The sequence below is a fragment of the Bison bison genome, unplaced genomic scaffold (assembly GCF_000754665.1).
Source record: "Bison bison bison isolate TAMUID 2011002044 unplaced genomic scaffold, Bison_UMD1.0 scf7180017864356, whole genome shotgun sequence".
Classification (NCBI taxonomy): Eukaryota; Metazoa; Chordata; class Mammalia; order Artiodactyla; family Bovidae; genus Bison; species Bison bison.
Genome location: NW_011494928.1, coordinates 2,895,256 through 2,915,899, shown reverse-complemented (window position 1 = coordinate 2,915,899; position 20,644 = coordinate 2,895,256). Strand labels below are relative to the sequence as shown.

The 20,644-nt window shown below is 45.5% G+C and overlaps 1 protein-coding gene across 1 annotated transcript in view; it reads right to left on the bottom strand.

The window, feature by feature from the left end:
- Window positions 1-20,644, bottom strand: part of FAT3 (FAT atypical cadherin 3) — a 644,263-nt gene that overhangs the window by 30,782 nt on the left and 592,837 nt on the right. Inside the window, exons 19-21 of the mRNA XM_010855186.1 lie at window positions 12,522-12,656; window positions 10,540-10,697; window positions 73-541 (exon numbers count right to left, since the gene is read on the bottom strand). Of these exons, the coding sequence (XP_010853488.1) occupies window positions 73-541; window positions 10,540-10,697; window positions 12,522-12,656 (762 nt within the window). The remainder of the gene's footprint in view (window positions 1-72; window positions 542-10,539; window positions 10,698-12,521; window positions 12,657-20,644) is intronic.

Sequence of the window (20,644 nt, the reverse complement as noted above, 5' to 3'; positions counted from 1 at the left end):
TACCATCCCACCCCCTATCCCTCCCATCCCCCTTCCCCCCATTGGCGGAGCCCGGGAGCCCAGGGCGCTCACCTCCGGAGGCCAGGCCTGCGCAGCTGCCTCCGTGCTGGCAGGGCCCGCGCTGGCAGGCGTCGGGGTAGAGCACGCAGCCCAGCTTCAGCTCGGTCAGGCCCACCACCTCGGCGAAGCTGCTGCGCTTGTTCTGCAGCGGCAGCTCGTTGTTATTCAGCACCACGGAATCCAGGCAGCCCTGGAAGCCGCTCAGCACCTGCGTGACCCGCGCGTCGGTCAGGCTGCGGATGCTGTCCGCCTGCACCAGGGCCCCGAAGTAGATGGCGCTGTCGGTGCCCAATGTCTGGAAGTAGAGGGGCGCCCGGCGGCGCTCCACGTAGCTGTCGTCCAGGGCCAGGCTGGTGAAGTTGCGGTTGAGCTCCAGGAAGACCGAGTGCCAGCTCCCGTCGTTGACTGCACGGCCCGAGATGCCCAGGATGCCGGGGCCGCTGCCGCAGTCCAGCTGAAACCACAGCCGGCCATCCACGATCTGTGCGGAACCAACACCGGGGCGCTTTTCAACGTGCATATGGCCGTGCACTCCTGGGCACCCTGTTCCCAACCCCCATTCCCAACTGGGATTTTGATCCACTCACAAATCTGCTATGGTTTGGTTTTTAATAATCACGCTTTCTCCTCATTATATGCCATGCAGATGCATGCCTGAGATTTCACAAATTGTCTTGTAATTAGCAATAGGAGTGCAGGCTCAGAAATCCACACTAATATTTCAGAATATTCCTATTGTGTCCATTTCATCCTTTAAAAATTCACCGCAGTTTTCTCTTTAGGGGGTTCGTTTATTCTGTGTGCCCTTCCAAACTACGACCAGCACAGAGTGAGTTTCTGTGAATTCATTAATATTCATTTACAAATATTTATTGAACATCTACTGTGTGCCAAGCAGAGTGGCAGTGCCTGTGAGGACCACTGAGCAGAGTTGTCACCTCTGTCCTCCCGGGGCTTCTGTTTGAGTGGGGACACGGCCATGAGTCACATAAGCCGAGAAACACATGTATACGCCCCAAGAAAGTCTGTGTGACTGTGCTGTAGGGGGTGAAGGAGGCCACGTAGATGTCTTACTTTCCAGCTTCATGCATGTGTAAGGTTTAAAAACTCTCTTATTAAATGCTAGCCATCTCCTTACAACAGTTCTTCAGGGTTGCTATTCATCATTTAGGTTAAGATTATCTTATAAAGTCCTCAGGGCTTGGCCAGTTGCTAGGAACATATGTATATTCACTGCTACATTAAAAAGGGATAACCAACAAGGACCTACTGTACAGCACAGGGAACTCTGCTCAATGTTTTGTGGCAGCCTGGATGGGAAGGGGGTTTGGGGGAGACTGTATGGCTGAGTCTCTTTGCTGTTCACCTGAAACTATAACAACACTGTTAATCAGCTATGTCTCAATACAAAATAAAAAATTTAAGAAGAAAAGAATGGATGTGTATTTCATGACCTCAGGAGCTCCAGAAGGATCTGGCTCACTGTGCACACCTTGCAGATACTCCCAGCCCCTGGTCTGGGGTCAGCTACAGAGAACCGCCTGCTGTTTCTGTTGCCCTGGTGAGGGAAGGCACCCAGGGCTCCCCCGCCCCAAGCAGGCTAACTCCAAAAGGACAGCAAACTCAGGACACGTGCTACCGGAGGATGCCAGTGGGCTGAACGCTGCTGGGCCGGTCCTGGTCCTCCAGGGAGAGCCAGGATCAGCTGCTGCGGAGGAGACAGGCTGGCCTTTCCTCTGTCGCCCACCCTCACGTGCATTTCTCAGAGATGCGAGATGGTGTGAGGATCCAGGGAATGAAGGCCAGAGCACTGTCTTGTCAACAAGTCAGTGTTGGGCCAAGAAGGGATTCACGGCCAGAAAGCATGAAACAGAAGCTACGGTTCTGTCCTTTGTGAACCAGCAGAAGAAGCCTGTGGAGGCCAGCCTCTGAGTCATGCCAGGGCAGCCAGCCTTCACCTAGGATCTGCCGACATGCGCAGTCTTGTGCCAGGACTTGGGGAGAGAGCAGGAGCTTATAGAGAGATAAAGGGAAATGGACAGAGGGGAAGGCACAGGGGTGCTCAGGGCACTGGTGCCAGGGAGGTAACAGTGTCACAGAAATAACCTGAATCCATCTTTCCAAGATGCATTTGGCTCCTGACAGACCTGTTAGGGACGGGTACAACAGCACTCACCCTTACAAATGGGATACTTTTCTATGTCTCAGCATTTTTTGCAGACAACTAATTCCTGGGGACTCTCACTTCTGCCACTGAGACTCTATGAACTCATTGGCATCCTTTCTTCCTACATATAAAGTTTATGCCACGTAATATGTGTATATGAAAGGCAGGAGGCTCTGTGAAGCAGGCAGAGCCTTGGGAATTTAGGAATGAGAAATCAAATTCCAGCTTTGTCATGTATCACACAGGTTCCCTAGGGGGTTTGAAAAGTGAAAGTGTTAGTTTTTCAGTCGTGTCTGACTCTTTGCAACTCCATGCACTGTAGCCCGCCAGGCTCCTCTGTCCATGGGATTCTCCAGGCCAGAATACTGGAGTGGGTTGCCATTCCCCTTACCAGGGATCTTCCCAACCCAGGGATTAAACCCAGGTCTCCCATATTGTAGGCATATTCTTTACTGTCTGAACTACCAGGGAAGCTCTGGGTTTAAGACCCCTTATAGCAATGGCACCCCACTCCAGTACTCTCACTTGGAGAATCCCATGGATGGAGGAGCCTGGTGGGCTGCAGTCCATGGGGTCGAGAAGAGTCGGACACGAATGAGCAACTTCACTTTCACTTTTCACTTTCCTGCATTGGAGAAGGAAATGGCAACCCACTCCAGTGTTCTTGCCTGGAGAATCTCAGGGACGGGGGAGCCTGGTGGGCTGCCGTCTATGGGGTAGCACAGAGTCGGACACGACTGAAGTGACTTAGCAGCATAGAGAAAGCAAAGAGAACTGCTGTGGCTTATTTTACAAGGAGAATGAGACCATTACAGAATTGTCAGCCACCTTGTACACAGTACATACATCCTGTGCTCAGTAATACAAATGTATGCAGGCAGAAAGACTGGAGACAAATTTTTATTTTCAGAGATCATTCATGTGTAATCTATGCTGTTGTTTTTGTCATTTTTTTGGTTGTTGTTCAACAAAATGTACTGAATGAATATTGTAAATCATGCCAGAATACTTGCTCAGTGACAACTCCTGGATAATATCCATATTTTTATTTCAATGTCAGTAATAGAATGATCAAATGTGACTTTGGGGACTACCTGCCTCTGGCACAGTCCATCTGTTGTAGTGTTCAGTGGCTGTAGAGTCTATAGGGGTCCCCAGTCTATCAAGGAAAATCTTGGGGTGAGGGTGCAATTCATCTAAGGTTTTGTAAAAGGGTGTATTTAATTAACATATTACTTGGTACATTCCCCTCCCTAACCCTAACCCCCATCTCTTGGGATAATGAGTTATAAATTCATCCAGGAGAACTTATGTGGCTCTGATGTAGTCACATACATAGATGTTCTATCACTAAGGAAGACAAAATTATCCCTTGGTAATACAGTGTATGGTTAAGCTTACTGTTTTCTTTTTCCTGTTGAAAAAAAATAACAGCAACAACATAGCTGAGTGAATACAAAGCCAGACACCTACATGACCCCCAGCTTTTGGAAACAAAAGTGACTTATACCTTCTAAATTCTAGGAGTTTGGAATTTTAAGCCTTGTCTAGATATTCTTGCCTGGAGAATCCCAGGGATGGGGGAGCCTGGTGGGCTGCCATCTATGGGGTCACACAGAGTCGGACACGACTGAAGCGACTTAGCAGCAGCAGCAGCAGATGACAAAGTAGAATACTGATACCAAAAGCTACCTTGTAAAAAGTCAATATCTGGCTATTTTACAAGTATATTATGCCAAGAGGAGGAGAGAATGCTTTCATAGCTGAGTCCTCTCACCTTGGAAAATTATACTCTGATCAAATTTAGTTTTTCTGTCTTCAGAATGGGGTCTATCCAGTTTTAAAGAATCTCTCTTTTAAGAGGACAAAGCTTCTTCAAAACAGAGGGCAAGTTAGTTTAACAGAAACTGAAGTGTACGAGAAACTGTAAGAAAAGTCTACAGCAAGGATCTGAAATGGTGTGTGTTTGTCGGGGTGGAGAAGTGGAGACAGGCAGGCAATGCGTTCAATTAAAGCATAATGTCACAAAAGATGCAGGTATTCAGGGTTGTCTGAAATCAACAATGTGGTTTAACCTGGATCTTCAGTGGCTTGGGGTTAGGGAGACAAATTATCAGAGCTATAAGTCACCTTGTAAGAAAGCAGGATTTTGAGTAAGAAAGTATGAATTACAGTGCAAAGTCTGACTGCTATCTGAAGCAGTCAGTGTGCGGCTCTGGAAGTGCACATCATCATGAACTTGTAAGAAGGTTACAGATACTCTTTGAAAGGGAATGTTTCGAAACCTATTTTTAAGACGGCCATTAGTAGCTATCTGGCATACAGTAGGATGGACACAATAAAGGTAAGGTCCTAGTAGAGGCAGAAGAAGAAGGAGGCATGGAGAAGGCCATGGCAACCCACTCCAGTGTTCTTGCCTGGAGAATCCCAGGGACAGGGGAGCCTGGTGGGCTGCTGTCTATGGGGTTGCACAGAGTCAGACATGACTGAAGCGACTTAGCAGTAGCAGAGGCAGATGGGATTAAGAAGAGGTGGCAAGAATACACAGAACTGCACAAAAAGGTCTTAATGACATGGATAACCACGATGCTGTGATCACTCACCTAGAGCCAGACATCTTGGATGCGAAGTCAAGTGGGCCTTAGGAAGCATCACTATGAACAAAGCCAGTGGAGCTGATGGAATTCCAGCTAAGCTATTTCAAATCCTAAAAGATGATGCTGTTAAGTGCTGTACTCAATATGCCAGCAAATTTGGGAAACTCAGCAGTGCCCAGAGGACTGGAAAATGTCAGTTTTCATTCCAATCCCAAAGAAGGGCAATTCCAAAGAATGTTCAAAGTACTGAACAATTGCACTCATTTCACATGTTAGTTGGTTATGCTCAAGCTACGTGAACTTAGAATTTCCAGATGTACAAGCTGGGTTTAGAAAAGGGAGAGGAACCAAAGATCAAACTGTCAACATTTGTTGGATCACAAAGAAAGCAAGGGAATTCCAGAAGAACATCTGCTTCATTGACTATGCAAAAGCCTTTGACTATGTGGATCACAACAAACTGTGGGAAATTCTTAAAGAGAAGGAAATATCAGACCAACTTACTTGTCTCCTGAGAAGCTTGTATACAGGTCAAGAAGCAACTGTTAGAACCTTATGTGGAATAACAGACTGGTTCAAAATTGTCACCCTGTTATACGCAGAGTACATCATGCGAAATGCCAGGTTGGGTGAAGCACCAGCTGGAATCAAGGTTGCTGGGAGAAATATCAACAACCTCAGATATGCAGATGATACTAATTTAGTGGCAGAAAGTGAAGAGGAACTAAAGAGCCTCTTGATGAGGGTGAAAGAGGAGAGTGAAAAAGTTGGTTTAAAACTCAACATTCAAAAAACTAAGATCATGGCACCTGGGCCCATCACTTCGTGGCAAACAGAAGTGGAAAATGTGGAAACAGTGACAGATTTTATTTTCTTGGGCTCCAAGTCTCCAAAATCACTGTGAACAGTGACTGTAGCCATGAGCTTAGAAGACGCTTGCACCCTGGAAGAAAAGCTATAAAAACCTAGACAGAGTATTATAAAGCAGAGACATCACTTTGCTGACAAACATCCGTATAGTCAAAGCTATCGTTTTTCCAGTAGTCATGTATGGATGTGAGAGTTGGACCATAAAGAAGGTTGAGTGCTGAAGAATCGATGCTTTCAAATTGTTTTGCCTGAGAAGATTCTTGAAAGTCCCTTGGACTGCAAGGAGATTACACCAGTCAACCCCAAAGGATATCAATCCTGAATATTCATTGGAAGGACTGATGCTGAAGCTGAAGCTCTAATCTTTGGCCACTTGATGCAAATAGCCGACTCACTGGGAAAGACCTTGGTGCTGGGAAAGACTGAAGACAAAAGAAGAGGGTGACAGAGGATGGGATGGTTCGATGGCATCACTGACTCAATGGACATGAACTTGAGCAAACGCCAGGAGATAGTGAAGGACAGGGAAGCCTGGTGTGCTGCAGTCCATGGAGTTGCAAAAAATTGGACATCCCTTAGTGACTGAAAAACAACAACATACAGTGATGCTCAAAAAATATAGTTTTAATGAATACACAATGAATAAATCTCAGTCCTCTGAATCTCTTCTTTTGATAAACAGTGTAGTACCCCTGATCTGCTGCCACTGCCAGAGGTCAGGTCCACTATTGATTAGTTAAGGCAAGTCATTGATGCTCTCTGAACCTCAGTTTTCTTAGAGGTGAAAAAGTAGGCACTTACATGTGTGCACAAGAGAGTGAGAATAAAAACACATGGAAGCTGCTGTAAAGCACAGGGAGCTTAGTCTGGTGCTCTGTAATGACCTAGAGGGATGGCGGGATGGGAGGGAGGTTCAAGAGTGAGGATACAGGTATACACACACTATTCACGTTGTACAGCAGAACACACACAACATTGTAAAGCAGTTATCTGGGCTTCCCTGGTGGCTCAGATGGTAAAGAACCTTCCCACAGTGCAGGGGATTCAGGTTTGATCCCTGGGTAGGGAAGATCCCCTGGAGAAGGAAATGGGAACCCACTCCAGTATTCTTGCCTGGAGAATTCCATGGACAGAGGAGCCTGGAGGGCTACAGTCCACGGGGCCACAGAGTTGGACACCATGGAAGAGACTTAGCACATACACTAATGAGCAAGTACCTTCTTGTACTTTTGCTATAATATTGGACCTGAAAGACTAACATAGGAAAAAATATTACTTGTGTCTTGGGAATCTCTCCTAGTGATCCAACATGTTTCTTTTATAGGTTTGAGGAGAGCCACGGAACCTATCCCACCATTTTCATCATGACTTTAGCTGCCAGGAAATTCAGAGCTATGGTCTGTGTTCAATCAATCCCTGGTCTAGATTTTTCAATGGTCTGTTCATCCCTATTTTACTAGTTGAGTGTTAGCCTTTTGTTTTTTATCTTTTTAAAAGTTCAAGTATAATTAACTTATTATATTAGTTTCAGGTGTGCCACATGGTGAATCAATATTCTTATACATTACAAAATGATCATCAGTGTTGAGTCTGGCTACTATCTGTCGCCGTACAAAGTTATTACAATATTATTGACCACATTCCATATGCCGTATATTACATCCTCATGGCTTATTTATAACCAGAAATCTGTCCCTCCTGATCCCCTTCCTCTAATTCACCTATCCCTGTTTTCATCTTAATGGTGCTTTGATTTTATCCCTTCTGAGTTTTTACAGTGAGCCTGGAATCTCTTTTGGAAGTGACAAAGTATTAATCATAAACAGAAGGATGAGCACCTCCTTGTCCATGAGCACGTTCATTTCCTGAGGTCTCCATGCAATTCTTCAACTGTCTTCAAGGGGTACCCTCTACCTTGCAGGTCATCTTAAGTACTTTTTAGAGAACGTGCTTTGGCTGGGAAAATATAAACAACCAAGAGGTGCAATTTAAACAAAGCACTGCAGTGTAGTCATTGCACCAAAGTACAAGGCACACTGAACCCAGAGCCAATGAAATTAAATCTTGCATGAGGCTGAAAATGTTAAGCAAACAGATTCAAATCCCCTCAGTGGATATTCCTGGCGACTGCAGGGGAGTATCCGCAGTAGTTTAGTACAGCTGTGTCCTGCTTTGGGCAAAGCCAACATATGAAAAGCAAACTTACCCAACAGACAGATTGGGGCAGGGGTGACTATTCACATCACAAAGGGATTAATGGAAGGGTTCCTTCAAATAGCAAGCATCCCTGGTTTATTAGAATTCCATTTATAGAGATTCAATTTACACAACTCTCAGAAACACGCTTGTTTCATGAAATACAATATACCTTAGGAGCTAGAGCCGTGTAAAAGGTTGAATTATTCTTCTTTCCCATCCCTAGGGTTCTGCACATTTTAGACGTTTGCCAGTGAAGTGTCAAATGACACGTTCCGTTTTAGGATCAAGCCATTCATATCCCATATTTTTGTTCTCTCTCAAATTTAATGCTATTTAAAAGAATTGCTAATAGAAAGTATTTGCTTCCTAAGGGTGTTCAGCAGCTGACAGTCCTGTTAAAGATGGAAGGAGAGAGGGGAAGGTCAGTGACACCTGGGCAGGACCCCTGGAGCTGTGACCTCTACGTGAGCCTTCCCAGTAATCATACAACTCTGCTTCTCAGGGATGTTTAGGATGGAGGGGACGCATGTATACCCACAGCCGACTCATATCGATGTATGGTGGAAACCATCGCAATATTGTAAAGTAACTATCCTCCCCTTAAAATGAATAAATAAATTAAAAAAATAAAATTAAAAACAAAGAAAGTGAGCTAAGGATGCTAGGAAGTTTGCTTCAGTAGCCAGGAGTTTAAAAAGACAGCACTTAGGTTTTTGAATTTATCATCTTCCATCATGAAGATCTGATCTGAATTCACTGTTTTCTAAAACTGTGCATCCTGAGTGTTTCTCTCTCTCTCTTTTTTTAAAAATAAATCTGTCCAAAACTTTTCTAAGTGGTATACTTTCTTATTTTTTATTTTTATTTTTTGGCCCTGTGGCATGCAGGATCTTCATTGCCAACCAAGGACTGAACCCTAACACTACACAGTAAGTGTGGGAGCCTGACCAATGGGCCACCAGGGAAGTCCCTTGTTTTCTTTTGAAAACACAGTTTTCCTAATGGGGCTGAACTTATTCTCTGATTTGAGTGAGTCAGGGTAGTGGGAGATTCCTCATGAAAGTGGCCAACTTTAAACTCCAGCTCGCGGCTCACTCCCTCTGCACAGAGCCTGGAGTTCCAGAAGCAGGTGTATGAAGTCTATGTGGTGGGAGGGGCCGTCGCATCTCCTCCTGTTCTACATGCTTTCCTCCCTCCAGGATTAAAGCCTGAGTCATCTAATCAACGTGGGTGGGACCTAACAAACAGCCAAAGCACAAGAGCTAACACGGCCCACCACCATCCCCGTTAAGTCGAGTGACAGAGCAGCAGGAAGGAGAAAACCACCTGCCATTTCCCCGTGGATGAGAGGGTCCTCTTGGACAGACGCCACCCACCTCTGAGTGCATGTCCAAAGGAAAACAGTGTTCCATTAAACATGGCTCCTTCCTAGGCCCCCTTCCTCTCCCATCCGGAAGGCTTAGTCTTGTCTATAGAAGCCCATGTGGTTTTGGATGGAATGAGTTGTAGTAACAACACTGAAAGCTGGGGGACAGCGTGGGGATGGAAAGCGTAATGTGAGCGAGACTGGAGGCGGGGCCAGGCTTGGCACGCTGTAGCCGTACAACCTTGTAAGTAATCTAACCTCTCTGATCCTCTCATGTCTGACTCTTTGCAACCCCATGGACTGTAGCCCACCAAGCTCCTCTGTCCAGGGATTTCCCAGGCAAGAATACTGGAGTGGGTTGCCAGGCCCTCCTCCAGGGGATCTTCCCAACCCAAAGACTGAACTTGGGTCTCTTGTGTCTGCATATGGGATCCCAGATGGCACTAGTAGGCTGCCTGCCAATGCAGGAGACACAAGAGACTTGGGTTCAATCCCTGGGTCAGGACGATCCCCTGTAAGTGGCAACCCACTCCAGTGTTCTTGCCTGGAGACTCCCATGGACAGAGGAGCCTGGTGGGCTATACAGTCTATGGGGTTGCAAAGAATTGTACATGACTGAGTATATATATGTAAATAAATCACATTTATTATATTAACTTCATAACACAAACCAAATGAGGCATGTAAAGCTGTTAGTATTATTGCTGCTGTTGTTTTTATGAAGGCATCAGAGGTTCTGATGTGAATACAAATGCCAGACTTGCTCTAAAGGAAATCTAGTGCCTTTGGAGAGTTTCTGAGGCTGGGAATGATTTAAAAATTAGGTTACTTGGGCCAGAAGAGGGCATATGGAATCTTCTATACCCCAGATCTCCTGTATCCTTCCAGGGCAAGAATAGAAGTGACCTTCAGGGGTCACTGGGGATAGACCCATGTGATATAAGAGGATACAGTCAGCCTTTTGAAAAGACCACCCCTGCCGTGGAATTGATTAGGAAACACTCTAATGAACTGTTGAGTGATTACAGCTCAAAGGAGGCCGGCCCTTGAACCCACTCTAGAGAGAGGTACCCCAGTCTCCAAAGAGGCAATTCTGAAGCTGAATGTACAAAAGGAAATGGGGTATTGGCACACTTCCCAGTTTTGCTGCTGCTCCCCTGGCCCTAAACTCAGCTTCTGGTTTCTGAACTTAAAAGACAAAACGATTTCAGACTCCAAACCAAGAGCCAAAATACTAACATGAGAACTGACTGCGGGAAAAGATAACCCATTTTAATTACCTTCAGTATGATGCAGGGGTTTGCTCTGGTGTACATTATAATCCCATTGCTTTGCAGGGTCCGCAGACGCAGGGCCAGTTTAAAGTCTTCTTCTTTGCTGTTTTCAGAAAGCCGGTATTTGATGTAACTGTTTCCGGCAAAGCTGAGAGAAGTGTGTCCTGAAAAGACCATGATGAGGAGACATAGATACTTTGAACATCCAGACACCAGAAGGGACCCATGGAATCACAGAACAACTACCAACCAAGTTGATTAAAGACTGTGGGAAGTCGGCAAAAGCATAGAGGACAAACGATTTTGGATTAAAAATTGGTTTCTCCATTTTGGGTCACATTCCAATTTCAAAGTAAAAACAAAATATATTTAACTAGTCAGATGCCCCAAATCTGAGTTCTCTCATGTCAAGGGCGACTTGGTATGTTCTCTAACCTGAATTTTCCTAGAGTCACTAAACTCCCAATTCCTGCTTTCTAAAATTAGCATTTAAAAAAAATATTCCTTCATGCCCACCCACACCACTTAGACACTTGAAAACTTTCACTTCCATGAAACAAGGGAAAGATAAACCATTTTCAAAGAATATCTACATTCCCCAAGTATCCTGATGCTGAACAGCGAACTTAGGTCATTTGCACAAATGTTGAAAAAAGCAATGATACAAAGGAAGTTCAAGTTTTGTGCAGTCACAGCTCTACCTTTGACCATGAATTTCAGGCTCTCCTGTCTAGAATGTTTAGTAGCTACCCATATTGCCCAATTCTGAGTTCGTTCTCTCTTTTTTTTTTCTTTACTGCCTTCCACTTTATGTATTAAGAAGCAAAGTAATGGCTGAAAAGCTGTCTAACTGGGGTGAAAGTGTGGAAATACACCAAAATGGATGATAATTGTGGACAATGAAGAATTTTCCATATAGAAAGGAGAAGGGAGATAGGCAAAAAGGGGTATGTGAAGTTAGGAAAAGTACCCTACTGTCACCCTGCAGACCCACCTGTGGTGCATACAGCAGGCGTGTTGCGGGTGGGGCAGCATAAGTGTCTTAGAGCCTTAGAAGACTTCAAAAGCAAGTATGTGGACTCAGGGACAGCTCTGTTCTTGAAGTCAACTCTGAAAGAGCTTTGGCTTCCATTTTTAAGAATAGTGCTTGTCTTTGCAAAGCCTGAGTTTTTAGAACCCAGTGCTTCGCAAGTGCCTTGCATATACTAGATATAATAATTTTTTATTCCCATTGTAATTGCTATTATAATCATCACTCAATACATATTTATTGGATTCTAAAACCGGTATCAGCGTGCTTATATCTGCAATACATCCTCTACTAAAAAGGGTTCTATTGGTAACAAAAGTGAACATTACTCTCTTTAGAGGAAGGAGGTGGTAGAACATATATGAATCAAGAGAAGTATTGAAATTGAGTGATGATCAGAAATGGAGGATCATCTGGATTGGAATAACACAAATACTGATTTTTTTTTTTTTTTTTCTTTAAGACACAGAGGTGATCACCTCGCCTTTCAGGAACATGCAGTTAGTTGTACATTTGCAGTGGGGAGTCTTACCTGATCTAGGCTGGGCTTACCCTACCAAGGTCAACTGAACTGGCTCAGCTTCACTTTCTGTTGAGAGGTATAGGCTCAGAACATGAAATGCCATGCGACAGATACTCCAACTCCTCTGCCTAACCAACAGCCTTTTATTTATTTTCTAGAATTTCACAGTCTTAGCACCCACATGACACAACTGAAACGCAGGCTATGGTCTCCCATTACATAAGGAACCCACAGGCATTGCATGTTTCCTGAGCACAGGCTGCAGCTGCAACAAATTCCAAGTATTTGAGGGGGATGCTAGCTGGGGTTCACTCTGAAGGAAAATGTTACATGCAGACAGAATGTCTTCTGGAAGGGCTAGGGCAGCATAATTTACTCAAGGGCAAGGGCTTGCAGAATATGAATTTAGATCCTCATCATCCCACCACACTGCACCTGAGCACTCTCCGAGCTTTCCTGGTGGACACTGGCAGAGGAACGGTCTCCTGCTGGCTTCGTAACCAACACACTGCATGTCCCCCGGACACGGCTTCTCCACGCAAGGATCGTTGGCCCCTGGACACAGTCCTCCTATGACAGAGGGGAACACACATGATCAGTAAAAGGCAATCACTCTACACTCTGTAAAGTCCAGGAAGCACAGGATGGTTTGAGAGCTGGGCTCGACAGGCTCTGAGCTGAGAGACAAAGTGCTGCCCAGAAGCAGGAAGGCCTGAGTGGGCTTCACCTGGTGTGGGTGCCCATCGGGGGTCTCTGCATCTCCCAAAGCTCACTGCCAGACTGAGGTAGGATGAGGGCAAAGAGTCAGTGGAGCTCCTCTTTTTAGGCTAAATCAAATATCAGATATACTAAGGTTGTGAAGTTACTGCTTGTAACTTCAGCTGAAGAAAGATCACATAACATAGGCTATGATAGTCTTTATTGGCTGGGACTCCTGCATGTTCTTGTTGTTTAGTTGCTAAGTTGGGTCTAATGCTTTTGCCACCCCATGGACTGTAGCCCACCAGGCTCCTCTGTCCGTGGGATTTTTCAGGCAAGGATACTGGAGTGGGTTGCCATTTCCCACTCCAGGGGACCTTCCAGACCCTTGGATTGAGCCCACACCTCTTGCGTGGGCAGATGAATTCTCTACCACTGAGCCACTAGGGAAGTCCTGGGGCTTGTGCATATTGGGGGCCACTTGAATGCATCACTTGTGTTTAGATTTCTTCTACAACTCCAGGAGATGTTAGCTGTTGCTTTCAGAGGGAGGAAAAAATGACTTTTATTAAGAAAAGTGACTCATTCTAAATCGTGCAAGCACAACTCCCATTGTTTCCGAATCCCTTCTGCTCCCTGCTATTGTATTGATTGGTTGTACATGTGCCCCACTGGCTATCAAACATGGTAGAATTATCTTTGGCAAAGGAAGGCTTCCTTTTCACCTGTTCGATGTTCATAGCACAGTGAGATGAAAGGTTAATTCTTCAGAAAGGAAATTCTGGAAAGCAGATTAGCTGATTAAAGTAGAATTCAGGACCCAAGGGAGATTTTCAGAACTGTGGGGATGGCAAACACGGGGTCCCTGAAGGAAATGCACTTCCCAAAGGTCTTGGGTATTTCAAATGTAATTAGGTGAGAGTTTAAATGGTAAAATACTGTAGAAAAGAAGACACAAATTGAAAGCCACCTACAGCTGAGTTAGGCAGTGGCCTAAAGAAGCCCCTCTTCTCTGTGGACCAAGAACACATTGGACCTTAGCAGCATCTTTCCTCAGCAAGATCTGGTCCATTATCATCTTCCTTTCTAGCCCAACTCTTTCTTCCTCATTAAGCATACTGTTCCATTGTACAGTCATTTCTTTGTCCAGGAGAAAGTGGACACTTAATGTCAATAACAGATAAACATTTTAGGAACTTTAATCCTGGAGGGGAGTGATGTAAGAAGCACCAGCAGACTCAGAATTCATAAATCCTGTTTTCCACCAGTTGAGAGCTCAGCCATAAAAGATACTCCTGGCAAGGATCCAGCTTACAAAGTCTTAGAAGATGAAGGGATTTTTAACTGAAAATTTGAAGTGATCTTCACAAATGGTTCTGAAAGACCTAAGTGCCCTGAAATATATCTTCCTCTGTTCGTTCCAGAAAAATCTTTATTCCTGCTGTGTTTTTATCAATATTTATGGAATTTAAGACAGGTGTTCAACCACCTTATGATCTGTTTCAAGGCACTTTTGATAAGCAGTTTTGGAATTTTTGATGCATTCATCCAACAAGAAAAAAGTTTTCAAGCCACTAAGGTGATAGGCCTGGGCATATAAAGATGAAAACAAAAATTATCCCATCTCTTCCTCCCCCTAGGAAACAATGCACAAACACATGATTAGAATACACTAAGGTAACTGATTTGCTAGGGATTTGTGAGTACAAGGGAAGCCCTAGAGAAGGAACAATTGTGCTTCCTGGGAGACTGTCATAAGTCTTTGCAAAGGAAGAAAGCATTTTAAACTCAGGTTTGAAGGATAGGATCTTTTGAGTAGTAAGGGCCTATGCTTTTTGGGAATGAATCAACCATGCATGCATATGTGCTAACTCGCTTTAGATGTGTCCAACTTTCTGTGACCCTACGGACTATAACGCACCAGGCTCCTCTCTCCATGGAGTTCTCCAGGGAAGAATACTGGAGTGGGCTGCCATGCCCTCCTCCAGCGGATCTTCCCCACCCAGGGATTGAACCCATGTCTCTTATGTCTCCTGCATCAGCAAGTGGGATTTTTACTACTAGTGCCACCCGGGAAGCCCTTAATCAACCGTAGTTAGTGGTTTAACTGCAAGCATGTTTACTCATGGTACGTTCACAACTCTCGCTGCCCACTCTGTGCTGTCTCCCTGAATGGCTTCACTTCCGTTTCTGAGGCCTGCACACCTCTAGGTAGCTCCCCCTTGTTGGCTAGTTAGCATTCACTCAAAAGTGCCAGCTGAGCCCAGGGCCGATGTCAGCAACGTGGAGGTGGTAATGAGCATCACTGAATCACAGAGCGCATTCCACCAAATAGACCTAACTCTGAAGTCATTGGACAGTAACTTCCAATTAGACATAGAAATGATAATTTATGTATTTAAGAAATCTATTCCTCTCTGTTCCATGGATGTGTCTTTTTCTACATCCTATTTTAGCCAGCCAAAAGATGTCCTTTCTATAAAAGTCTGTGTTTGAGACATAGCGACATATACTACATTCATAGTCTTTTCTACACTAATGCAATAGCTTCACTGCTTAGAAAACTTGCATTATCAAAAATGCTGTTTAAAAACCTCTGTTTCAAAGGGGGAAAAGAGGACTAGATAATTTCCAGACCCATGATAGCAAAGCTATTTTCTTCTTCCAGGAGTTATGGTAGCATTAAAAAAAAAAAAGCTGTAAGGGCTTATAATAAAGGCTGCTGCTGCTAAGTCACTTCAGTCGTATCCGACTCTGTGCGAGCCCATGGACTGCAGCCCACCAGGCTCCCCTGTCCCTGGGATTCTCCAGGCAAGAACACTGGAGTGGGTTGCCATTTCCTTCTCCAATGCATGAGAGTGAAAAGTGAAAGTGAAGTCGCTCAGTCATGTCCGACTCTTAGCAACCCCATGGACTGCAGCCCACCAGGCCCCTCCATCCATGGGAGTTCCCAGGCAAGAGTACTGGAGTGGGGTGCCATTGCCTTCTCCAATATTAAAGGCTAGACACTATATTTCAGAATAAACACAGTATTTGAATACTTCTACCTTTTATTCACATATTTTGACCTTTCCTTTTGTCACAAGTCCTGCCCTGCTAATTAGCATTGGGCTTCTCACTTTATCAACCATATCACTTATATTGCGTTACAGCAGAGTCACTTAGACCAGCAACTGGAGTTCATATTCACAGTTCTTTTCTTCTTCTTTCCTTATATTATAACCATGTGTGTGCTCAGTTGCTCAGTAGGATTGGACTCTTTGTGACTTTATGGACTATAATAGCCCACCAGTCTCCTCTGTGCATGGGATTTCCCAGGCAAGAATACTGGAATGGGTAGCCATTTCCTTCTCCAGGGGATCTTCCCAATCCAGGGATCAAACCCGTGTCTCCTGCTTCTTCTGCACTGGTAGGCAGATTCTTTACCACTGCATCACCTGGGAAGCCCATGTCATAACAATAGAACCTAGATAATTAAATTCATCAAACTAATGAATTATGTTAGATCCAGTCCCCCTTATAAATACTCCAGCTGGTGGACAGATAGAAGCTATACCAATACATTATAATAAGTGCATTCTAAGATTAATATAAATGTAAATATTAGACATATAATGATACATATTTCTATTCATTCCAGCAGCCATTGACTTTGATAGGTTAGTGTTCCTTCTTTTTCTTTTTAATACGTTTCTTAAGGCAGAAGGGACAGTTCTGGCAAGGGGTCAGTTTCTTGATGCTTTAAAAATCCCAGGGGGCCTCCTCCCTGCCTCCCAGCCCGGGACAGAAAGAGCCATAAACCTTTGCTCCCCAGCTGCTGCTGTCAGTTCGCTCTGCTCGCATCTGCTCTCTTGCGGCTCAAGGAGGTACAAAGGCAGATTAGAGCTTGGAGGTTAGTGTGAATGTAACGTCCTTCTTAGCTGGGGACAGATAATGAGCAAGTGTATAAAACGTAGTCTCTTTCAAGCAGAGAAAGAGTTCCGATTACTGAGAAACAGCTTTCCCCAAACCAATTACTCCCCATATACAACACTGTATTTCTTTCCTCTCTATCCGCTATGATAAGAAGTTAGATCCTTTCTGAAATATTTATGAGAGGGACTTGACCTTTGTACACCAACCCTGAACAATGCCACATGTCCTTTGACCTCAGATGGATGTCAGATCTTCCCAACCCAGGGATTGAACCTGTGTCTCTAGGTCTGGGTCCTGGGGACACCAACCTTCTTCCCAGCCAAAGCCCTAAAATCTCTAGCAACATAAAATGCAGCATGATTTCAATGGATGAGGAGGGGTTACCTTGTTTTGCAAAGCTTATGGTTGCTCGGTTCAGTTCAGTCGCTCAGATGTGGGACTCTTTGTGACCCCATGGACTGCAGCACGCCAGGCCTCCCTGTCCATCACCAACTCCCAGAGTTCACCCAGACCCATGTCCATTGAGTCAGTGATGCCATCCCGCCATCTCGTCCTCTGCTGTCCCCTTCTCCTCTCTGAACAGAGGCCCACCGGGGGTGCAGGCTCTAGCTTTACCTGCTCTGTATCTTCAGGCATCCATCAGTTTGGGGCCAGGGTGAGCATGAAGGGAGAAGCATCCCCTTGATCAAAGCAAGTGATGCCCACTTGTGGTGAGTCAGGGCAGGACAGAAGGATCAGGTGCTTTTAGCAACTGTCAGAGCAGGAAGGAGGCAGAGAAGTCTCTGTCCCCCGTTCCTAGGTCCCCTCTGGAAGGCAGGGCAGTGTAATAGGGGACGGTGTGGTGCTGACAAGCGGCGGCCCTGAATGTTGTTCCTGACTAGTTATTCAAAGCATTTCCTGTGTGGGACCTATCAACGTTAATGGCTGCTGGAAGGACTAGAAGTAGACATTATTATATGTCTAATATTTACATTTATATTAATTTTAATATTATTAAAATATATTATGCATTAATATATTTTCTATATGCCCTTCAGTTAGAGTTTTTAAGGGGTCACTTCACTTCTCTGGGTCTTGCTTCCCCTTCATGAAAAATGAGGATAATTACTCTTCGAAACTTGTGAGCATTAGATGGTTTAATGTATGTGAAAGCAACTTGTACAGAAAAAAAAAAAATTGAGGGTAAAAACAAATTACTACAGGGTCCCCAAACTGGAGACACTCGCCTGACTGGGAAACATGGCAGAGAGCTGAGCTCCAGTATAATCCCTTCTTTGCTGTCCTTTTTGGGTCAGATTCACGATTTGTAAACTGACAGATGGTATGAAATACCATGTGCTTGGGAGAACTTTGTGTTAATCAGTGTCACAGGCAACGTGCAGCGGGGTCAGCCCCTTCATAACTGTCCTGGGCAGAGGGATTCTTTTCACAAAGACTCTCTGCCAGGAGGGGTGTGCACACGATGTGGCTACTCGTCACAAGGCTCCCCACCTCCCGAAGCTTTGCTCGGGTGGACATTTCGGTCACCCTTCACAGAGCTGAAAACGTAATTCACTCGAGCAGAAGCTCAGGACTTTGGAACCTGCAGAGAGGAGAAAGGCAATCCTCTCATGGCTTTAGAAGGGTCTCACTGCCCCATGTATGTCTTTCCTCGCCTTAGTGAAAGTTGCTCAGTCGTGTCCGACTCTTTGCAACCCCATGGACTGTCCATGGAATTCTCCAAGCTAGAGTACTGGAGTGGGTAGCCTTTCCCTTCTCCAGGGGATCTTCCCGACCCAGGAATTGAACTGGGGTCTCCTGCATTGCAGGTGGATTCTTTACCAACTGAGCTATGTGCCTTATCTCCCCAGAATTCCCTCGGCTCCCTGTGTTAAGTCTGTACCTTTGGCTAATACATCAGTATCCAGCTATGACTATTACTGCTGCCACTTTGAGCTTATTCAACCTCTTGATTTATATCTCTGCCTTATTATACTGAGAATCTAATAACTAATGGTAAACATCCTACACCCTGAATTCACATGCTTTGCCAAGGTGCCATGTCTCAGCCAATGCCACATACGTCAGTAAGCTCCCTTCAGAATTTCTGGCCTGCATGAAATTTTAAAACATATTTTCCTAAGGTCCCTTGGCTTTGAAATGGTTTCCTGTGGTTCTCCCCAAAGCTCAGAATCATCTTGATTGGTATTTGCTTTGTTCAGCCCTGTTTTCTGGGATGATCTAGCTAAAGGCCATTTCATTCAGGACATCCTTGCTGGGGCCGCTGTGTGTGGACGGAGAACATAAGGGATTATCCACATGGTAAGAGGTTGGTATCTCCTCCGCAGTGGACACATCCAGACCTCTCCACGCCCTTCAGGACTCTATGCATGCTAAAGATAAGGGATCTGCACACAGACATCTAACATGAATGAGAAATAGAAACTGCCCAGTTTGTAGGGAAATCCGGTTAAGGTTCAGACACACTGAATTATTCAGGGGTGGGACTATGGGCTCTGTCCTCAGAGAATTGGAATAAACAGTCCTGGCCTAAGTGTAAATCCGATCTCAGATTTCCCCATGCTTTTTAAATACTCGTTAAGGCTGAGTTTCACGTATCATCCTGCCTCGTGGAAGCCTTCATCGTTTGACCTTACTGTGCGTGTGAGAAGTGCGTCACTGTGGCTGCGTCACCATGGCTGCCTATCGCAGGCCCGCTGACCTGTCCCAGCACATTCCTTTTGGGACTGTCTCTCCACCAGCCAGTCCAGCTGAGCTCCCTGTCATTTGCTCAGTGCACGATGCTGCTTCATGGGCCATGAGGATGGGACCATGTCAGCCTCACTCACCACTCTAACTTCAGCAGCCCATCCAGGGCTTGGAAAAGTATTTGCTTCACTGATGAGTGAATGAGAAAATAAAAGTAGTAAAGAAACGTTCCTTTACTACTTTCTCTGCTCAGAGATGCCTTCCCAGGACAATTCACTGCTTCCAGTGCCTTTCACGGACCCCTCCAAGTAAGACAGAGAACTCCTTCCTCTGTGCTTGCTCTCTGTTCCAACTACACCGCCTACACGCTTTCCAGCTCCTACTCCTGATGGCCAAGGGACAGAGGACCTTCTGCTGTTTGTCCCAAAAAAGAGGATTCAAGGCGTCCTCGTAACTATCCTTAGCCGTCTGGAAGGCGGTTTGTATGGGAGGGTCAGACAGGTCAGGCTCCGTGTGGCTTAAAGAGTGCAGTGGGTGACCTCACAGGAGGGAGACTCGGTGCCCACGAAGCCAGCTGTCTCAGGTCCATCTTGAGAGGTAGCAGGTGCTAGGACTGGGCTCAAACCTCGGCTGCATTACTGCGGCAGGAGGATAGTAAATAGGATGGCCGAGGTGCGTGGGAAGCTGGAGTCAGTTAATTTCAAGTTTTCTCAAACCTGTGCAGAGGTAGGAGAGTACAGGGGTTGGGACGGCCAGGTGTGAATCCTGGCTTGACCTGCACTAGTTCTGTGGGATCCCGAGCAAGTCAACGGACCATTCTGAGTTGTAGCTTCCTTAACTTCTGAGGAAAGTTAAAGATCCCTATCCTTTAGGGTGACTGTGAGGGTTAACTACAATTACACACGTGTGAAAGACAAAGCAGCAGCAGGTACAGTAATAGTAACAGCCCAGCTCAGTAAGTGTGAGCTGCGCCGCTGGTCCCTGCCTCCCCCTGTGCACTGGTTGCAGCAGGTACAGTAACAGTAACAGCCCAGCTCAGTAAGTGTGAGCTGCGCCGCTGGTCCCTGCCTCCCCCTGTGCACTGGTTGCAGCAGGTACAGTAACAGTAACAGCCCAGCTCAGTAAGTGTGAGCTGTGCCGCTGGTCCCTGCCTCCCCCTCTGCACTGGTTGCGCAGGGCTTCTCACTTCCATCGCTCAGCTCTACAGCTCCCCAGCCTGGACTGACTCCTCCCCATGTCCTGTCTGATTCTAGGCA